The sequence below is a fragment of the Erythrolamprus reginae genome, chromosome 1 (assembly GCF_031021105.1).
Source record: "Erythrolamprus reginae isolate rEryReg1 chromosome 1, rEryReg1.hap1, whole genome shotgun sequence".
In the NCBI taxonomy this organism is placed as follows: domain Eukaryota; kingdom Metazoa; phylum Chordata; class Lepidosauria; order Squamata; family Dipsadidae; genus Erythrolamprus; species Erythrolamprus reginae.
In genome coordinates this window covers 125,018,249-125,039,686 of record NC_091950.1, presented here as the reverse complement: position 1 = coordinate 125,039,686, position 21,438 = coordinate 125,018,249, and the positions used below count along the sequence as shown (strand labels likewise).

General features: G+C 37.0%; 1 protein-coding gene across 26 annotated transcripts in view; it reads left to right on the top strand.

Annotated features, from left to right (window-relative positions):
* SOX6 (SRY-box transcription factor 6) overlaps positions 1 to 21,438 on the top strand; it is a 546,353-nt gene that overhangs the window by 509,891 nt on the left and 15,024 nt on the right. For 14 of the 26 annotated variants that reach the window (XM_070764035.1, XM_070763967.1, XM_070763998.1 and 11 more), the window contains 3 exons: positions 1,928 to 2,053; positions 4,341 to 4,449; positions 20,949 to 21,182. In XM_070764035.1, the coding sequence (XP_070620136.1) occupies positions 1,928 to 2,053; positions 4,341 to 4,449; positions 20,949 to 21,182 (469 nt within the window). The remainder of the gene's footprint in view (positions 1 to 1,927; positions 2,054 to 4,340; positions 4,450 to 20,948; positions 21,183 to 21,438) is intronic. The other 12 variants (XM_070764091.1, XM_070764079.1, XM_070764087.1 and 9 more) reach the window with 3 other exon arrangements.

The window sequence follows — 21,438 nt, the reverse complement described above, 5'->3', positions numbered from 1 at the left end:
ATAAGGGAGAGTATTTGTAGCTCATGTTGAAATGTACTTTCTGAGCTTAGTTGTTTTCTTGCAGACATTTCACTACCCAAACTAGGTGACATCATCAGTGCTACTGGTGGAAGTGGGCAGTATTCCCCCCCCCCCATTTACTTGCTTTCTCAAGTGTTTGGTGCCCATATGTGGTACCAATAAAGGAGAATATTGTTGCTCAGGGTCTAAATGATGGGTCTTTGGTGCTCTTTGAGCTTGATTGTTTTCTTGAAGACATTCATTATCCAGACTAGGTAACATCATCAGCCTAGTCTGTGTAATGTAACATCTACAAGAAAACAATCAAGCTTAGAGAGCACCAAAGATCCCTCACTTCAGAATCTTGTTTATAATCTGAAAGAGATTGTAAACTGTGTAAACTTTAGTTCTCTTAGTTTCCAAGTGGAATTCTATGAGCCCTTTTGTCTGTAGAAGATTCATAGAATGTGTGTGTGTGTGGGGGGGTGTTTCACTCAGAGAACATGCTCAGAGCTTTGAGAAGCATGTTATATTATAATGAGCAAAAGTAAGTCCATAGTATACACAGTAGAGTACATGGACGTGAAATATGACTTCTACAAAACACATGAAGCTATGCCATATGTATCCATGAGTATTGTATATCCTTATATAACCCAGGATACTTTACTTTACTTTTACATATTTATTTTTCTGGCCTTACATACTTAGAAAGTAATATAGAATCTGTCAGGACAATACAATAACTATATTTTTGTTAAGATAAATTTGATATCTAGATGGATAGTTTGCTGGTTGTCTTCATTTAAAATAATTTGCTTAATTTAGCTCAGTTTAAAATGCTATTATTTACCTAAATTGTCTTGCCTCAGATATTCACATAGTCTTAGTGCAGACCACTAATACTGCTGTTGAAATAATTTTTCTTTTCAATTGCTTTTCTATAAAATAGAAAAGCTGTAAAATAGCTACTATTGTTTTCAAGTGGAAAAATAAAAGGGAAATAAAAATACAGAGAGAATTATTGTAGAATTCAATTTCCCCTTCAAAAATAGCACATTATAAATACACCTTGATTCTTTTAGTTATTATCATGCAAGTTTCTCTTCTTTACAGTTCTGTGCTTTAACATGTAATTTTTCCTTTCTGAATGTCAAAATATTGATATTCTTTCGGAAACTTTCTTTTTTAACACAGAATATTTTCTGGAGCGAATCAAAGAGAATGAATGACTAGAAAGATATTTCAAATATGCATACTATGACACAGAGATGGTTCTGTTGATGTCTTTTTTTAAAGTAGAATGTATTTTTCTTTTTCTACATTTTAATCAAACTTAAATTCTTTTACCAGGAAAATCTCAGGTACCTTGTTAAGATATTTTGTGGAAAGATTCCTATCTTAGTAGGGCAGGTTTAAGAATCTTGGGGGTTAAGTGAGAGAATAGATAAATAGAGGGGATGGCAAAATGTGATTGCATTGATATGGTATTGAATAGTGCATAGGGTATCCAAACTCTCTGTGGAATAAGCAACAAAAGTAAGGTGGGAGACCTGATCAAGCATCATTTGCCAGGGTTGTGTGTTAGTTGCTCTGGGCTTTCTGATTTGAGAATCTCCTGCTCCCAGATTGTCAAAGACTCATCCATGCCAGGCTAATAAAACCACCTGGTCAGTCAAACTAGAAGTAATGCAAATGCAATTCATCCTGGACAATGCTAGCATTTATTACGTGGCAAAGTCTTTAGTATTATATTGCCCCATTCTGGAAAAAAGAAAACAGAGTTTTAAAGTGAGGAATTCCTGGGTGAATTCTTGCAGAAGTATAGAAATAAACAGAGAAAAGAGATAATAAGGCTGTTCCTAATATATTGGGAATTTATCACCCATTCCCCTTTCTTTCTTTTTTTCTTTTGTTTTTGAAACAGATAAGGGATAATTATCTTCCTTTCTTCATGGAAGATATAAAAAAGGCTTCAGTGGTCCTGAAAGGATGCAGTGTTCCCCCGAAAAATAGAAAGACTCTCTGGAGAACTGGTGGAGAGAGAATAGAGGTAGTACTTTTAAGGGACTGTTTGTCAGCCATTGGGTTTTATTCATTGCTTTGCTGGTCAATAATCTGATTTGTACTTTGAAATGGAATATGCACATAACAATGTAGGGTCTCTGCTTTGGCTGAGGAGAGCAGAAGCCGTAGGATGTTGCATGTGTGAAAGGACCACACATTTTGGCAGGCTTGGCGAGACTGTGACTAGATATGAATGCTGAAAAAGAGAGATGGGGCAGCCGGCATTTGCTTTCCTTGGAACACGCACAGATTCAGGTAACCCTTGTCAGGATGAGCTGTGAGGAACTCTGCGTGATTTCTCATGCCCTGTTCTACCATTGAGGCTGCATATTTATAGACTAGGTGGCCAGTGTAGGACAGTAGAAGGTGGTTCATGAAGTTCAGTTTAAGGGGTAGATGCAGCATATTGTTAAATGCTGGGAGGCCAGGCTTGTGACACCTATTGTTCATTATAATTATACTGGTTTCCACTAAATGTTAATATTAAACTAGAAGTAAGGGTAGTTCTAGGTTACCTGAAGGACAACCTTGTTCATACCACATTCTCTATTCTTAAAGTTAGCATGATGGCCCAAATTTGTATTCACATATGACACCAATTAAGAATTTTATTCCTTGTTTGTAGTATCTAGTTGCTGTCAATTTGATGTGATCCAACAAAACCTTCTTATACCCCTTCTTAGTTCCTTGTTTTTTGTTTGAGGGAGGGGAGAGAGAGAGAGAGAATGAACAAGTATCCCAGTACTAGAAATCAGAAGATTGAGAGTTCTAGTTTTGCCTCATACAGAAGGGCTGACTGGGGATTTTGGTTTGTTGGTTTGAGGAACATTATCCCTCAAACCAACAAACCTCATAGGGTGGCTGTTGTTGTTGTGGAAAAAGTAGAAGACAAGAGGATTGAGTATGTTTGCCGCCTTGAATTGTGTGTGTGTGTGTGTGTATGTGTGTGTATATATATATGTCACATGTTTTTTTGCTGAATTTGAAAATTAAGGGAGACTAGGATAGATCTATTTCGGCCTTATTTTGGCCTCATCAGCTAGCCATACCCACTGGGACTTGAACTTGCAACCTTTGCCTTGTAAGGCTGAGAATTATCCTCTAGGCTACAGTATCCAATCCCTTCAGCTCCGCACCAGGGAAGGGTTACATATTTTTGTGTCGAATATATACACACTTATTAATAAACAGAATCACTGTTAAGAGAGTTGAGCAAATAACTGGTGTTCTGGAGGTTAAGTGTGTTCTTAATTTTTAACAGCAACATCAAGCTGCTTAGGTCTTTCTCTATGTATGAAAACATAACTGCTTTCATTCCAATGTCTAATATGTCCAAGGCAATATTAGCTCATCAAACAATAGAGAGAAGAGCAATCAGCACTGTTTTGCTGTGTAATATGTGAGATTTAACAAATATATCCTGTGAACAAAACCAAAAATCTGATATTTCATGTCTGTGATGAAGTGACATTCAAACATAATGCCATGTTCAGGTTTCAGAAGTACCCCAAAGGCATAACTCTCTTTTTGCATGAAAGTAATATATAATTGTCAGTTACAAAAAGTAAGAGAATATAATGTTGCCCTATGACTGGTTTTGCTCTCTGGTATGAGGAAATCCTGGTTGACATCAACCTATATATTGACTATTGTTTTTAGTGCTGCAGTTTTACCATATATGTTTTCAGCACTCAAATTTTATGTTTTTCAAGGAAGAAACACTGTCATTTCTTTTTCTTCATAGCCTTTTTTTTTAAAAAAAATCCCATGGAGATTTATCTCAAATTCCTAGGCAAAATAATAGTACTATTTCTGTCATCTACTATTCCTTTTTTGAAATACTTGTCTTTGAAACCCTCTTGCATAAAATTCATGCTTGCATTTCTCAAGGGTGCCTCTGCAAATTCAGATCTCTAGGAATGCGATGTTGATTGTGCTACTGGTTATATTTTTTCCACTGAATTAGTAGCAGGTTTTAATAGAAAGTCCTATCCAGGTCGTGAACTTTAGTATTTCTAAAATGCAAGTCATTTAGGAAAAGTTAATTATTCACTGTTGATTGATGGTGATTTCTGAAATTTCAGTTTTAACCCTGTCTAAATCACAATAATACTTCCCTATCCTACTCTTATTTGAACTGGATCGATTGTTGGAAGCTGCACTTATAATTTGACAAGATGCATGCGTAATCAGAGGTTAAGAAAGAATTGGAAATTAACATATGTGAACACTTTTTTTTTTTAAAGCTGAATTTTTTCCTTTTTCTTTGGCAGGAAAGAACACGCTTTGAGACTTTAGGCCCACAGCTATCAGGGAAACCCAGCGAAGATGGAAAGCTAGGTCCAGGAGTCATTGATCTTACAAGGCCAGAAGATGCAGAAGGTGAGTTATTGAAACAAATGGATTGAATTGATGAGCACTGTTTTATTTCATCACTTTAAGGCTGAATATCTGAAATAATACTGCAGCTAATGCCATCTGTCTGCATTTGAAGCATAGATTCCTAAGTTGTGTGGAAGCATAAAGTCTGATTATAAAATGGAATCACACAATGTGTACTTTCTGGTTTATTACTAGGAGGCTACTGAAATTGTTCTTAAACATTCCTAGGTTCAATCCATATGTTACCTGTGCAGATCCATATCAACTTAAAATTGCTCTTGAGTAGAGTGACATAATCAGATTTTATGCGTAAATAATATTCATGTCTATGAGTTCTTTTTTTCTTATTATGCTCTAGATATAAGGGCTGAACATGTACTGTGAAAAAGTAATTTTGCTTAAGATACAAGGAATATAGTCATCTGTCACCTCCAAATGTGAAATGTGAGATTGTCTTCATCTGCTGTTCTACATGTGAATAAATGTAGAAAAATAATACTATTGAGCTTTTATAGCCAGAGACTACTTTGCTGTGGAAGTCAACATTTCATAGAGTTTGGCAGGGCCCATTGAGATAACTGAACGCAACTCCTTATTTTGGGCTGAAGTCCAGGTTGAAGCATCCCCGATAAACCCCAGTTTTCACTTCAGTATCTTCGGGAAAAGGACCCAATCATTAATTGGTTCAGCTGCTACAATGCTCTTACTTTAGGGAGGAGGACTCATTAGTAAGTATTAGTGAGGTCATCTGAATGGATATTGCTTCACTTTTTAACATACATTTTAATTACAATAATGAAGAAGAGAAAACTACATGGTGAATTATTCAATCTATTAATTGACTGCAAAATTAATTACAATGAAATTTAATCTTCAGATGAAATATAAGAATGTTGATAACTAATTGATTACATGTACATAACTTTTTTTGTGAAAATGTTACTTTCCCTGGTTTATAGCTCCAGTTCTGCCTATATCAGTGGAAACCTTCCCATTGATTTCAGTAATTAAAGACTCAGCATCATAGTGTGTATTTAAATTAGTTATTTGATTGATCAGTTAAAGACATTGCTATTAATCAACTAAAAGCCTCTAATTGGTTGACAGCTCTATTGGAAATACTGTTTATAAATGACCATGTCAATCATATTTTAGTATAAATTTCTATGTCAATAGAAGTACTTAATTTTGATTTCTTAAACTCTTACACTTATTGAAGTTTATAGAGTAATAAAATAAGTAAATAATGATACAGAGAACAATACAGAAGTACTCTCACCTATTCCTTTTATTTTGTTTTGATATGGCAAAATATTATTGAGGAGGAAAAAGATTTAAACTTATAACTACGTATTGATAAAGTAAAACATAAATTGAAGTTTCTCTTGATTTATTATTTTCTCTTCTCTCATCTTTCACTTATGACATATGAAAAGGTAGAAAGATTGTGCTCTGGCCATTATTATTGAGTGTATGGACAGTCCATTTTATTGGAGAACATTCTTTATCGTGTATCTTCTTCAAATTCAGAAGAAGAAGCTGTATAGAAATATAGTTCAATTTCTTTGGGTCAGCTTCTCTGTAGAGACAGGATGAAACCATATTGGGTTTCATTTTGGCAAGTCTTGGATCAGTTCAACACAGCATCACATATATAAAAATTTAAATAGTTTCAATTCATACCAGTTTAAGAAAGAATCTCTTTGTTTTTGAAGGTGGGGTAATATTTGCTATTGCTTTTTTCTGAATTCATAAATAGTTCTAGATAAAAGGTTATTTGTAAAAAAAATTACAAATTTCTTTGTAAAAAAACATGACATGTTTTGAGATGTTTAATCTAGTGGTTGAGGCACCAGTCTAGAAAGTTAAGAGACTCTGAATTCAAGTTTTATATTAATCATGAAAGCCAGTTGGGCAACTTTGAGCCAATCACTCTGTTTCAGGCCAACTAATATTACCGTGTTAGTTAGACTTGAAATTTTGGGCCTAGAAAATTAAGAACTATGCCACCTTCAATCTGACCTAAGTGTAGCATTCAAAATTATATATTACAATGTCCTACTTGTCAACAACTATTTCAGCTTCACCCGCAATAATACACTATCTTGCAATTGATATAAACTTAGTGTAAACCACCCCAAACTTGATTGCAAAAAATTCGACTTCAGCAACAGAGTGGTTAATGCCTCAAGTACATTATATGACTCTGTAGTTTCTTCCACAAAGCCCTTAAACTTTAACTGTCTACACCCCATTCCTAAGAGTTTTGTAAGGGGCATGCATAAGCACACTAGTGTGCCTATTGTCCGTGCCCTAAAGTCCACATGTATTTTGTAAAATACCATGTTCTCAAAATCATACTTGTACTTGTACTTTTATATATTCATATTCATGTTTATACTTAATATACATGCTTGACAAAATAAATAAAATAAAATAAAATATATAATGTAATGTAATGTAATGTAATGTAATATAATATAATATAATAAAATAAAATGTATATTTCCTGATATTCTCTCATCCAGATGCACTGGATAAGACTTTGATTAACTTTTCAAGAGCTGCCTGTGCATTATTGTACTATGTATTACCACCTACTATAACCAGTTTTAAGAAAAACTATATTTTATCTGAAGTCTATTTGATGACTGAGGGTGGGGGGGTTTGTCAGGAAATTACACACACACACATGACTGTGGTGATTTTTTTTGCCGACAAAAAAAATCGCCACAGTCATCAATAATGACTCCAGCTAAAATATAGTTTGTCTTAAAAGTATACACACCCACCCATGTATACAAAGGCTCCTTGCTGTAGATGTTGTCTTCTTAGCCTAGAGATCATCTCTTCGGGTAGGTCATCAGTGTCTCACTGCTTCTCCAGTGTTGGATTGGACAAGTGAAGGTAACACCTAAACAGAGATCTGAAACTCTTGAACAGAATATAATAGAGTTGGAAGGGACCTTAGAGGTCTTCTAGTCCAACCCCCTGCTTAGGCAGGATAACCAACACCACTTCAGACAAATGGTTTTCCAATATCTTCTTTAAAACTTCCAGCGTTGGAGCATTCACAACTTCTGGAGGAAAGCTGTTTCACGGATTAATTGTTCTAACTGTCAGGAAATTTCTCCTTAATTCTAAGTAGCTTTTCTCCTTGTTCAGTTTCCACCTATTTCTTTATTGTCCTGCCCTCAGGTGCTTTGGAGAATAGCTTGACTCCCTCTTCTTTGTGGCAACCCCTGAAATATTGGAACACAGCTATCATGTCACCCCAGTCCTTCTTTTAATCAAACTAGACATTCCCAGTTCTGTTCTGCCGGCATGTCCCAACCACCTGTAATTACATGGTAATTAGTCCAGAAAGACACACACCAAATGATAGAAGGAAAACCAAAAAGTCTTTATCAATAGAAAAGCAGAAAAAACTCCTTTTTAAATGTCAAAGGTATTTTCTGGTACACACAAGGCACAGGTTAAATGCAATCCAATTTCTCACCCAGTAACTGGGAAAATGAGTCCAATTCCAAAGTCCAGAAAGGCCACACACAGTCTTGAACAGGGAAATAGCAAAACCACGATCTTGACGAAACGATGAATCAGATAAACTTCCACAAGACTAAACCAGCACGCTGTTATTTTTATCTGTAGCACTAATTACAGCAGCCCCACCCAACCACAGGTGGCCTCACTTATCTCCTGTAATAATCCTTCAGTTGTTCTCTCCTATGCATCACTCTACGCATGCGTGGATCTGTCATAAGTTCTTGTTCAGAATCCAGGGATGATAAGGATGATTGATCTCCTCCTGGGCTGTCTGCAAAACTCCCCCCTTCCCTGCTACTCACGCTTCCTTCGTCAGAGGAGCCTTCGTCGGGAGATACTATCGGAAGCAAAACAGGCCTGTGGCATGTGGATGTTTCCCGCACATCCACCTCCACATTCCTTGGGCCAGAGCCAACCACAACAAGTTCCTGCAATCGTTCTTCATATGTTTTAGCCTCCAGTCCCCTAATAATCTTTGTTGCTCTTCTCTGCACTCTTTATAGAGTCTCCACATCTTTTTTACATCGTGGTGACTAAATCTAGATGCAATATTCCAAGTATGGCCTTACCAAGGTATTATAAAATGACGTTAACAGTTCATGTGTTCTTGATTCTAACTTCTGATTTTTCTAGACAATCTTCTACTGGCCTTTGAAGAGAGAATGCCAAATTTTCCTTGCTGGTTTCTCATTTGTACCATTTGTCCCACACTGTAATCTAATAACAATTACGGAGAGCGAGTGCTGACTTTTATTGTACAGTTTCTGAGACCAAGGGTTTTTTTGTTTTTAAAAAAGAAGGTATTTCCAATTTCATATATGTACTAGGAGATAAATCTATATTCTTTTCATAAATCTTATTTTTGTGGCAATAAAATGCTTTTATTGGCAGGACAGCTGAACCAATTTAGAAGTTCTTTTCCAGTTGCCATGCACTCTTCACTATTCCCATCAGACTTTGCTGACGTACTCAGAGCATTATTTAGTTTTTTTCAGGTCTGTTGCCCAGCAGGAAGAAAAAATATTTTATTTTCCATTTCAAAAGATTACTTAAAGTCCTCCATATATCAAAACTTTACAATGGGAAATGAAAAAGAAAAGGCGCATGGTCAGATGGCCAGAAAGCTAGTATCACTTAATATTGGTTCATTGTGAGGAATGGGAAAAGAACCAGTTCAAGTTAGTTCCATTTCCTGCTCAGTTTATAAGTAAACTTGAATTTGCAGGCAGAACAATGAAAAGTGTCATACTCAAGTAACAAAAGGCACAGCTGCGGTCAGAATGTGAACAGCGTCCAACTTGCAAAAGAAAAACAAAGGAATTTCCCCTTGAAAAGCAAAACAGGTTTCTGAAAAATCTATCAGAAAAAAAGGGAAAGAGAAAAAAAAGTGTGTGAAACAATCTCTGAGTTCTATGCAAACCAGTCAATTGTGGCAGCCCACCAGAAAAAGCCAAAATTGTGAGTTAAATTGTTTAATACCCTCCTCTGGTGAGCTGTAAGGAACAGAAACTACATGGATGACCCCCCCCCCCCACTTCTGTGACAGTGTTTCATAAAATAAAGAGGAAAGAATGTCTCTTGTAGCCAGTATCTGTCACAGATAAATATTTAGGAGAGTTGCTATGACAGTTAGGAGAGCGAACAAGAGAGCAAGGGAGGAAAGGTATCACGAGACAGAAAAAGACAAAAGACATTTTTCTGGAAAGAATGCTGACAAACCAGCCCATAGTGACTTGGTCCTTTGTTCTCCATAAACTCTTCTTCTGTCCTATCGCAAAGGATCCACAATGTCAGTCCAACTACCAACATTGTTTTGAAGTATTTTATATAAAAGAATACAGGGGTCTTTTACGGAAGAACATACCCAGGAACTATTTCCTTTTGAGCTACACAGCAGTTCAAATGAGTGACAATTTGGGGAAAGCAACAATTGCCTCCCTTAGGATGTTGATAATATTGGCACTGGGCATTTCAACATTTTGGCTTTTCTTCTTTTCTTTTCTTCTTCCTCTTCTTCTTCTTCTTCTTCTTCTTCTTCTTCTTCTTCTTCCTCTTCCTCTTCTTCTTCCTCCTCCTCCTCCTCCTCCTCCTCCTCCCTCCTCCTCCTCCTCCTTCTTCCAACAACATTGATTCTTGAGCCAAGTTGTAATGCCAAAAGAAACAATACACGACACAGCTATTTATTGAGAGAAAGACACTAAAGTCTGAGCTTTTCTGAAGCATTGTGTTTTGGGGGAGGGGTGCATGTGTTACAAACAGGTGTGCTGGAATATACTTGGATATGTTTTGTTACCTGTGTATTATTATTGTTATTATTATTATTTATTAGATTTGTATGCCGCCCCTCTCCGTAGACTCGGGGCGGCTCACAACCCAATAAAACAGTTCATAACAAATCTAATAATTTACAATTTAAAATATTTTTTAAAACCCCATTATTAAGCAGACATACATACAAACATATCATACATAAATTGCATACGCCTGGGGAGATATCTCAATTCCCCCATGCCTGACGACAAAGGTGGGTTTTGAGGAGTTTACGAAAGGCAAGGAGGGTAGGGGCAGTTCTAATCTCTGGGGGGAGCTGGTTCCAGAGAGTCGGGGCTACCACAGAGAAGGCTCTTCCCCTGGGGCCCACCAACCAACATTGTTTAGTTGATGGGACCCGGAGAAGGCCCACTCTGTGGGACCTAATCGGTCGCTGGGATTCGTGCAGCAGAACGCGGTCTCGGAGATATTCTGGTCCGATGCCATGAAGGGCTTTATAGGTCATAACCAACACTTTGAATTGTGACCGGAAATTGATCGGCCACCAATGCAGACTGCATACCTACAAAGCAGTGTGTGTAATGACTCTTAACAGAAAAGTTAGTTGAAACACGAACACGTGTTTCCTGTGGGGTGATTGTTTTTAGAGTGAAAAGTGTTATACAGGAAGTCCTCAACTTACAACTGCAATTGAGCCCTAAATTCCCATTGGTAAGCAATACAGTGGTTAAATGAGTCTTGCAATGCTGGCTGGAGAATTCTGGGAGTTGAAGTCCACAAGTTTTAAAGTTGCCAAGTTTGAAGACCTCTGCTGTATGACATTGATTGATGAGATCCAAAGTTTACCCACTCTTCCTAACCTCACTAGACAGACACAAACATACAAAGAGAAGACATTACGTAAGTACACAGCCATTCATTATGCGATGAAAATCTTCACAGAAAATAATCAGCACTATGAATTGAACCCAATAGACAATTGGTGGCTACTGTAGTAGAAATAGTAGTAACAACAACAACAACAACAACAACAACAATAGAGTTGGAAGGGATTTTGGAGTTCTTCTAGTCCAACCCCCTGCTTGGGCAGGAGACCCTACATTACTTCAGACAAATAGTTATCCAACATCTTCTTAAAAACTTCCACAGTAATTCATTAAACAGTGAGGGCACTTGGGCAAATTTAGCACATCCATCATTGCCCATGTCACTGCATTCAGAACCAGTTGTTGCTGTTTGTTTGGTGGGGAGACATTTCAAAATCACTTCTGTGTAGAACATTGCACAAATCCAGGCAGGTGACCATAGCTGTGGTGAAATATAGTCTGGATTCCCAGATGGGGCAGGTCTGCATGTCAGATGGCAAAAAGGCAGCGAAGCATAGAAACTTTGGTTGGAGGAAGAAAGTTAAGAAAGATTCTCCCCAACTCTTTTCAGAGTATCTGTATAGTGATGCAAATAGCTGCTTTAGTTTCATGCAAAACGTTTGCTTTGGTTTCTGTGTGTTGGTGAGGAACAATAAAGGAAACTGCTCAGAAGTAAGTCCACATTTCTTTCATGGTTCTTGAGGCCTCACAGTAAGTGACTGTCTGAAGAGTTTCTTAGTACTAGAATGGGTACAACCAGTGATGGGCTACCAAAATTTTTACTACCACACCATGGATGTGTCTTATGTATTTTGTTTCAACATCTTTCAGCACAAATTGGGTGCTCTGGGGTGGAGCTCCAAATTTTGCTACTAGAAATGCGTTCCTGACCGTTCCTGTAGGAGCCCATCACTGGGTACAACTCATGTACCAAATAAATTCATGCAAAGGCCCTCTCCAGCCAGAACCATAAAACCTCCATGTATTGGGCCAGGATTTCTGAGTCTATGGAGAGGGGCGGCATACAAATCCAATAAATAAATAAATAAATTTTGTCAGCATCAGTTTGTTTGTTTGTTTGTTTAATTTATATGCCACTTACTCCAAACGGACTCTGAGCGGCTCACAATCAGAATAAATACAACAACAATAAAAACAGTTAAAATCTAATAATAAAAATCAATGATAACAATAATATAAAAAACATATGTATGAAAGCCTTTAAGACCTGGCTTTTCCGGCAGGCCTGGAATTAGGCTAATTGCAAGTATGTACTTGCAATCAGCCTAATTCCAGGCCTGCCAGAAAAGCCAGGTCTTAATGGTTTCTGGAAGACCGTTAGGTTGGAGATAATGCAGATCTCTGGAGGCAGTTGGTTCCAAAGGGGCAGAGCCACCACAGAGAAGGCTCTTCCATGAGGTCCTGCCTGCTGACATTGTTTGGCAGATGGGACCTGGAGAAGGCCAACTCTGTGGGCCCTTACTGGCTGCGGTGAAGTATGAGGGAGGAGGCGATCCCATTGTTTGCCTGGAGTCAAGATGTATAATTGGGTATCATCAGCTTATTGATGATGCCTGACCCCAAATTTGTGTATGACCTAACGTAGCAGTTCCATGTAGATGTTAATCAACAACAGAGAGAGTGTTGAGCCCTGTGGCACACACAAACTGAAACGGATAAATATTTATATTGCCTTTTTTTAAAGTTCATGAGGAAATTATTTTATTTCCAAGTAAGTTAGGAAGATTTTTTTTTCTTTCCCCAAAGCCAAAGACATGATAATTCTATGGGGTTGACGTTCCCATTGGTATGAACATCATCCCCATTCTCATGAACACGATGAGAAGAAGACAGAGCTATATTTGACAGTGTAAAACAAATGAAATGCTCAAAAAGGAACTCTAGGCTCAGTGGGAAATAAATGTTGAAATCTAAAGGGCTAAAATTTCCTTCATTTTACAAAGCCACGAGCCACATGCATCAACTCACTGCAAAGTCATTAGGTCTTTTAAAGCTCAGATGAAAAACATTAACAAATACCACAAAAGGCTTTAGTCTGGCCCCTTTGTTCATTCACATATGGCAGTTTATAACTCCTGCGCCACTTGGGCTGGGTGTTTGTTTAAGCTGCCTCCATCAGAGCAGCCCTGGAAGAACAAAAGACATCTTGAGCGATCCTAAGCAGGAAATGGTCTAATCTAAACATGGCTTGTGACACTATAAGTAGAATAGAAAAGGGAGGGATTGATTAGTCATTAATGCACAATTGATTCCATATGGATGCTGCAATAATAAGCTTTTTTTCAGAGCAGTAGCTGCGTTTATTGAATTAGAGGTTTATGTTTCCTCAGAGCTGACCTTAGGGAATTCCCTTTGATTCTTCTGGCTGGTGTTTCAGGAGAATGGAGTAGGGCATAGAAAAGAGACCTGTCTTCTCCAGCCATGCTGGCTGAGAATATCACAATTCAGGGCTGGGTTTTTTTCTGGGGGGGGGGGGGGATTTACATGTCTTCTTTGCCTTGAATATAGATTCTCTATTTTGTATCTATGAAAAAGGAACATGTTTCTCTTTCAAACCAATGCTAGTTTGTTATGGATGCTGTTGCTGTTATATCTGTTATGATAGTTGTACTTATTCTGATAGGTCAGTGACCTGCAAATATTCCATAGTCTAGAAATTGTAAATAAATTAATATAGATTGCTTAAATACTGGTAAAGATTTAAAGCATCAGTCATAGAAGATTGACTGCAGAAAAAGACCTCATGGTCCATCTAGTCTGCCCTTATACTATTTCCTGTATTTTATCTAAGGATGGATATATGTTTATCCCAGGCATGTTTAAATTCAGTTACTGTGGATTTACCAACCACGTCTGCTGGAAGTTTGTTCCAAGGATCTACTACTCTTTCAGTAAAATAATATTTTCTCACGTTGCTTTTGATCTTTCCCCATAATCTGAAGTTAGTTGGGGGAAAGATCAAAAGCAACGTGAGAAAATATTATTTTATTGAAAGAGTAGTAGATCCTTGGCACAAACCTCCAGCAGACGTGGTAGATAAATCCATAGTAACTGAATTTAAACATGCCTGGGATAAACATATATCCATTGTAAGATAAAACACAGGAAATAGTATAAGGGCAGACAAGATGGACCATGAGGTCTTTTTCTGCCGTCAGTCTTCTATGTTTCTATATACTTGTGGCTCTTTATCCAGGAACATTTGCTATTGGAACCCCCAGTAAATGTAACTTCATTTAAAAGAATAGGAGAAAGCTGTCTGACTACCAAATCGAATAATGTTTTCCATCTTGGTACCGTTTAGCTGTATGGAATATGTAGCTCTGAGAATTCACTGGCTAAGACTATGGACATAGAAATATCCGGCAATATTGAACTGCAAACTAGGGCATACAAAAACTTTTGGTAGACCAATCCTTGAATACAGGATACACTGTCTGGAACCCACACTGCATAACAGACATTAATACAATCAAGCGAGTCCAGAGATATTTTATGAGAAGAGTCCTCTGTGGTAATTAGTGAGGCTGCTATAAAGAGTAGCGTGTGGGTTTGGCCATTGTGGAGGATTATCTGATCGTTGTGTTTCGTGCCTGCCTTGCTGACTTCGACCTTGGTGTGTTGCTTTTTCCCCACTTTGAAACTAAAGCAGAGCAAAGGGTGTTTCACTTTGTGAAAGAAGAAGGACTGTGAATTGCCTCACAGCTGCAAGCTAAGTATCTCAGAACTGATAAGGGACTTGTACCAATTATCAGTTTGTTTGGAGACGAGTGCTCTTTGCTAGACAAAAAGAGGGCTTGGTTTAAGTGAATTTTCGTTATAAAGAACATTGTTTTGAATTTTCAAACGTGTGTGTGTGTGTCTGAAATTTGTACCTGTCAATTTTCGGGAGGATTCTACCAGAGAGCCCGACAGAACAGATACAAACCTACGATACAAACCTATTGCAGAAAATATGACTTCAGTAACAGAGTTGTCAATGTTGGAATGCATTACCTGACTTTGTGGTTTCTTCCCCAAACCCCCAAAACTTTACCCTTACATTATCTACAGTCAACCTCACCAGCATGTCTACCATCCCTGTTCTAATACTCCTTTATATTCATATTAATTTCTTGAATTCATAATCATTTTTATACTTATATCTGTTATCTAATACATACTTGACAAAATAAATAAATAAAATAAAATAACATGTAATGCATTTGAATTGCAAATATATTATCACATGAGTTTTTGTCATCACATAGGTCAACCATAACTCTAAAACAGATATATACCTGAGTATGTATGCACATATATGCACACACATGAACATCCACATCTACACTTCTAAATAAATCCACATTCTACACTTCTAAATAAATTTCATATAAATCTAGCATAAAGATGTATGAAGTAAAAAAAGTCATAATTGTTAAGGCATCACAAAACACATTTTGAATATTTAGCTCACTTTTACCCCCTTAAATTGAAACCTGTAATTATAGCATCATGATTCCCATGATACCATATTTAAAGGCTCAGCTAAAGGAGTAAATAAATCTGAAATGATGCAGAGCCACAGCTAACACTATTATATTTTTTTGAACCAAATCTTAATCCTTTTCTTGTAGTTTCTGCACTTCAGAAAGCTATGCTTTTGTGACTGAATTACAAATGGTACACTGCCATATAGTCTGTTTGTCTTCAGCAAATGTGCTTTCAGCATACTGTTTCAAATTTAAGATTTAGAGCCCAGCTATCTGTCTCCATAAAAACATGCTATAAAATCTGTTGTTTGCTACTGGAACACACACACACACAAACACACAAACACACCGTACTTTTGAGGCCAAGCTAAACTTTTTACTTTCTCTAACACTGATGTTTCTTCTGATAATTGTTCTCCATTTCTGTCTCACTGTTACATTACATCCTTTTCTAATGTACGGTTGTTTTTGTACACTTTCCCCAACTAATCCCATTTTTCTTGATATCATGTGCATACATTTTGTGCGGCGAATCATATTACAAAAATTTGAGGAGCATTTCAGTGCACAAGTAGATTCTTCTACATTCATAAATCTCAGCTAGTATAAACCTAGGCAGACTGCAGCCTGGGTTAACACATATCCATCTCTAGTTACTGGAAGTTGCAAAGTTTTTGAAATTCCATAAGCGTTTTAAAGATTTTTTTTTAAAACCCTTTTGGCTGATGTTTAAATGCTGTAGCAATTATTTGTAATTTTACAAATAATTTATTTCTTAAGAAATTAAAATTTAAGCTTGCAAGGAGCAAATATTGATATCTTTCACTTTTTAACTAAATCACTGTAGCCTTTGTAAATTAACAATGAATCTATGATATAGTAAATATTATAACAGAAGCACTCTGTCATTTATAATAATGCTGAACATCTTCCTATAGTGGTAAGATGTTTAAGAGTATGGAATATTACATGATGGTTAATTATTTGCAGAAGCTCATTTAACACACATTCCTTTGTAGCAGCCCTTAGGCCGAAGCACAAATATTCACTCAGAAATCAAGCAGAGAAGTTCAAGGTTTTACTGGCTTTATTTACAAATCTTTCAAGTGTAGGCTTGCTCAAGACAGACAGAGATAGAAGTTGCACGATTTTCTTGTTATGTTTGTGATTTATAACTCTGATTAATAATTGTTTCTTAACAAATAAAATAAATTAAATGCCAGGGGAGAGTCTTCTCCTTTTGCTTTAGTAAATGTATCTTGGGATTTAATATCTCCAAATAATTTACAGTTTATATTTCAGCAAATATTTCTTACTGATTGCTTAGGAGTGCAGAAATATATACTGGTCATTTGTATTAGATCTGCAAGATTAGACCAAGATGATTGTAAGAACCTGGTAAACTAATTCAATGCCTTCAATATGTTTTTGATGAGGAACATTTCTAAAGAAATTGAGGCATTGCTTTTCCAATCAGATGATGTTTCTCATATGCTGATTCAGGCTGTCTGGTAACTACCGTACAATAGCAGGCCGGGGTGGATGGGTGTTGTATCTAGCCATAGGTATATCTTACCAAAATACCAACTGTCATTCCAGCAAAAATTATTGCACAAACAAATCTTCCCTGCTGCCAGATGTATAAACAATATTTTTGCCAGCGACAGCAAAGTCTTTTGGCTCGATACCATTTTAAGAACTAACAAAATAGTCGGTCCCAATTAGTATCTTAGCAACACTATTTTTAAATTTACTAAGCTTTCAAGAGGTAGTTCCACTATATTGCACTAGTTTAAATAGGTTACTAGGGCGTGGATGGTTGAAGTTGGGGTATCTCTAGTCAGGAAGGATTGTGTTTGTTCTAGAATTCTATGCTTGTGTCACTATAAATTTCTTAGATTTTCAGGGGTGGTCTGAATCCAATAGAATCCCTGTCTGCAAATGCATTGCATCAGAGAGACTAATCTCATCCAAAACAGGATAGATTTGTTCTACTTCATGGACTTGGCTGAATTGAGTCTCTTCCTATAAACTGTCATCTTATATTGATTATACACCATCAAACTGTTACCATGTCTTAGTGACTTCCTCAGGATGATCTGCCTCCAACCTATCCCTTCAGCTCTTCTGATAGTGTTCTTATCACTGCTGTAAATTTGGAGAATTGTCATATTGAATGATTAATTCATTTATAAAATTAAGTTGACATATCAATACCGTTTTTGCTATGTCCTTCCTTAAAATGAAATAAATAACATTCTTCAGTGGGATCTTATGACTGAAAAAAATGTCCAACCTAGACCATTTCAGTTCCCTGACATCTAAAATATTAACATGTAATTGATTAATTGCATCTTTCATTGTGTTGCATTTCCATGCGTATGCTTCTTGTGTTTCATGTTCTCAATATTTTTGCACCTTTAGATTTTTTTTGTTCTACTTGGCAACACTAGCAATAATATATCTAGAAGGTTTTCCTCTAGCAGTGTCAAAAACACTATTAGTAAAATGTCCAAAGCTCTTTTTCAGTAGCATGTTGAGTACCATTCAACCTCAGAGTCCCAATGTCGTGTACTATATTGCCAGTTACTTTGTATTTTCTGTCCACATCATTTTCTTGATAAAATGTAAGAGAGGTTTGCTGCTGCCTTTTATTGTGCAATATGAAATTAAGTCTTTGTTCTTGTCGCTAACATGATCATCCATTTCCAATCCCTTCCTAGTTAGTTGCCTGCTTGTTTTAGGTGAGATGACCCTCTTGCTAGGAGAATATGTTCTTGATGTACATGCCAGTTGTTCTTCATTCTCACTGGAACACACTCCCACCATAATGAGGCAACATTTTGAGACTGGGAGGGGAAATCTCTTATCTGATCTCTTATCTTATCTGATCCCCAAATATACATTGACTTAGATCAGTGATTCTCAACCTGGGGGTCGGGACCCCTTTGGGGATCAAATGACCATTTCACAGGGGTCACCTAAGACCATGGGAAAAGACAAATTTCCCATGGTGTTAGGAAGTAAAGCTTCTATTCTGGCGCCTTGGAACATATTTTTGCAATCCGACCAATCAGGCGTTTACAGTGGGGGGTGTCCCCCTGACCTTCCTGCCAATCAGCTTAAAGCTCTGTTGGGATAATTGGTGCTAGACTTATGGTTAGGGAGTCACCACAACATGAGGAACTGTGTTAAGGGGTCGCAGCATTAGAAAGGTTGAGAACCACGGACTTAGATAGCTGTTTAAACCACCAGAAGTTGGATGATTAAGGCATAAATGCTTATTCTGCGTGTTAAAAAATATAGTTTGTCTCCTCTCTCTTTCTCTCTCACATATACACACAAACTCATACACACAGAGAGAGAGATAGACATGGAACATTAAGATCTCATAGATTCCTACTGCACATTTAGGAATTTAAAACTGAGTGGTATCAATGTGTTTGTGCTTTCATATTTGAAATAACAATGAAACCTGAGACTAAAATCCAATTAGAGTGCTGGTATGAAAGACACTGTAAATGCAGAATTACACATTGAGTTTCTGCAGCAAGACTCCATTCTGGGTGTACTGTTTTCTATTCGATACCAGGTACATTTCCATCTACTTGGTGTTATGATAGACAGACTGCAGTAATAGTTACTGCTAGAAAATGTTGAAAGCTATGGCACAGTAGTTAAACTTATGTTACTGTTAAAATACTGCATTTGACATTCACAGCAGACTTGTCTTTTATCTGCATGCTGTGGTAAAACTGGTGTCACTTTTAAAGTAATGATATTGAGGACTTCATAAATTACTCTGGTGATCCTTAAGAGAAGACAGTGTCACATATAAGTAAGTGTTTTGCTTCTAGGATAATGTATGTCTTCATCTGGCCCAGCAGTCAACATATTGCCCTCTGTTGATGGATATTGTCAGCCTGAAGCTACACTACATTTCACTGCACAATAAACATGGCTGTCAACATCATATAAAGTGAAATCAATTTATCCTGTATGGTCAGTGCATTTTAAATGAAATTAATGTACTGTAGACATGCTGGCAAAAAGGTAACATATTAGTTATGCATCCACTGCTCCATAATTTTATCCATAAAAATGAATTGCTTGTACAGAACAATCAAAATAATTGTGTGCTTAAGCTACAGTTGATGGTTTTTTTACAACAGTTGGCAGAGTTAGGTTTCTATGTAATTGAAAAAAATAGATTCAAAATTGAAGACAATATAAAACTTATCTACACTATAAAATCAAAAGTGCTTTGCGGATTTCTATCAGCTTAGTTTTCATCAAGATTTAAGAGTCATTGAGAATAGAATAGAATAGAATAGAATTTTGTTGGCCAAGTGTGATTGGACACACAAGGAATTTGTCTTAGTGCATATGCTCTCAGTGTACATAAAAGAAAAGTTCATCAAGAATCATAACTTATGGTTCATTCATAACTTATGATTCATAAGGTACAACACTTAATGATAGTCAGGGTACAAATAAGCAATCAAATCATATTAGGAACCAGTCAATATAAACTGTAAGGATAGAAGCAACAAAGTTACAGTCATACAGTATTTTGTGGGAGGAGATGGATGATGGGAACAATGAGAAAATTAATAGTAGTGCAATGTAAATAGTTTGACAGTGGGAATTATTTGTTTAGCAGAGCGATGGCATATGGGAAAAAACTGTTCTTGTGTCTAGTTGTTCTGGTCTGCAGTGCTCTATAGTATCATTTTCAGGGTAAGAGTTGAAGTAGTTTGTGTCTAGGATGTGAGGTGTCTAAATATTTTCGCAGCCCTCTTTTTGACTCGTGCAGTATAAAGGTCCTCAATGGAAGGCAGGTTGGTAGCAATTGTTTTTTCTGCAGTTCTAATTATCCTCTGAAGTCTGTGTCTGTCTTGTTGGGTTGCAGAACCAGGATTTGTCATGCATGTGGGCAGCGATCTAAAATATTTTTTCTTATTTTTGTCTTGTCATAATTATAACAGTTATATTTTGTTCCTATGATGCACTTAATGTTAATCATTATTTGCATCACTTTCTTTTTGTGGAAATGTACAGTACATTATTTTAAATGTACAGCATATCAGTGTCTTATCCCAATATTTCAGTCAAGTATCACAAACCTGTTACACCCATTGCTCAAGAGAAGGATAACAAGTATCCAAGAAACACCAAAATTGTTTAAATTGATAGCTGAATTTAGTATTCATTTCATTCATAATTTGGGAAAAAAGCAAATGAGAAGGACCTATGAAATTTTCCCTAATCCCTAATAGTAATGTTGGCATCCATCTCCTTTCTTCCTGCTCTGGCATTACAGGAAGTAAAGCAATGAATGGCTCTGCAGCTAAACTACAGCAGTATTATTGTTGGCCAACAGGAGGTGCTACTGTGGCTGAAGCGCGAGTCTACAGAGATGCCCGGGGACGAAGCACCAGTGAGCCGCACATCAAACGACCAATGAATGCTTTCATGGTTTGGGCAAAGGATGAACGCAGGAAAATTCTTCAAGCTTTTCCTGACATGCACAACTCCAACATTAGCAAAATTCTTGGTAAGTACTAATTCAAATGTACACAGCATCTCAAATGGAACCGGTACATATCGGGGGGGGGGGGGTATTGTACAGAATCAGAATAAAATAAGTGAATTACAGACAGGTTCTTAGAACCTGTAGTGGCAGCATGAGGCTCTGACCACCCACCCCTGAAACTTCTGTGCATGTGTAGAAGTGTTGCACGTGCATAATTGTGCGCGTGAACCTGTAGCAATCTAATTCAGAACCCTTAATTTGTACTAATCAGGACCAC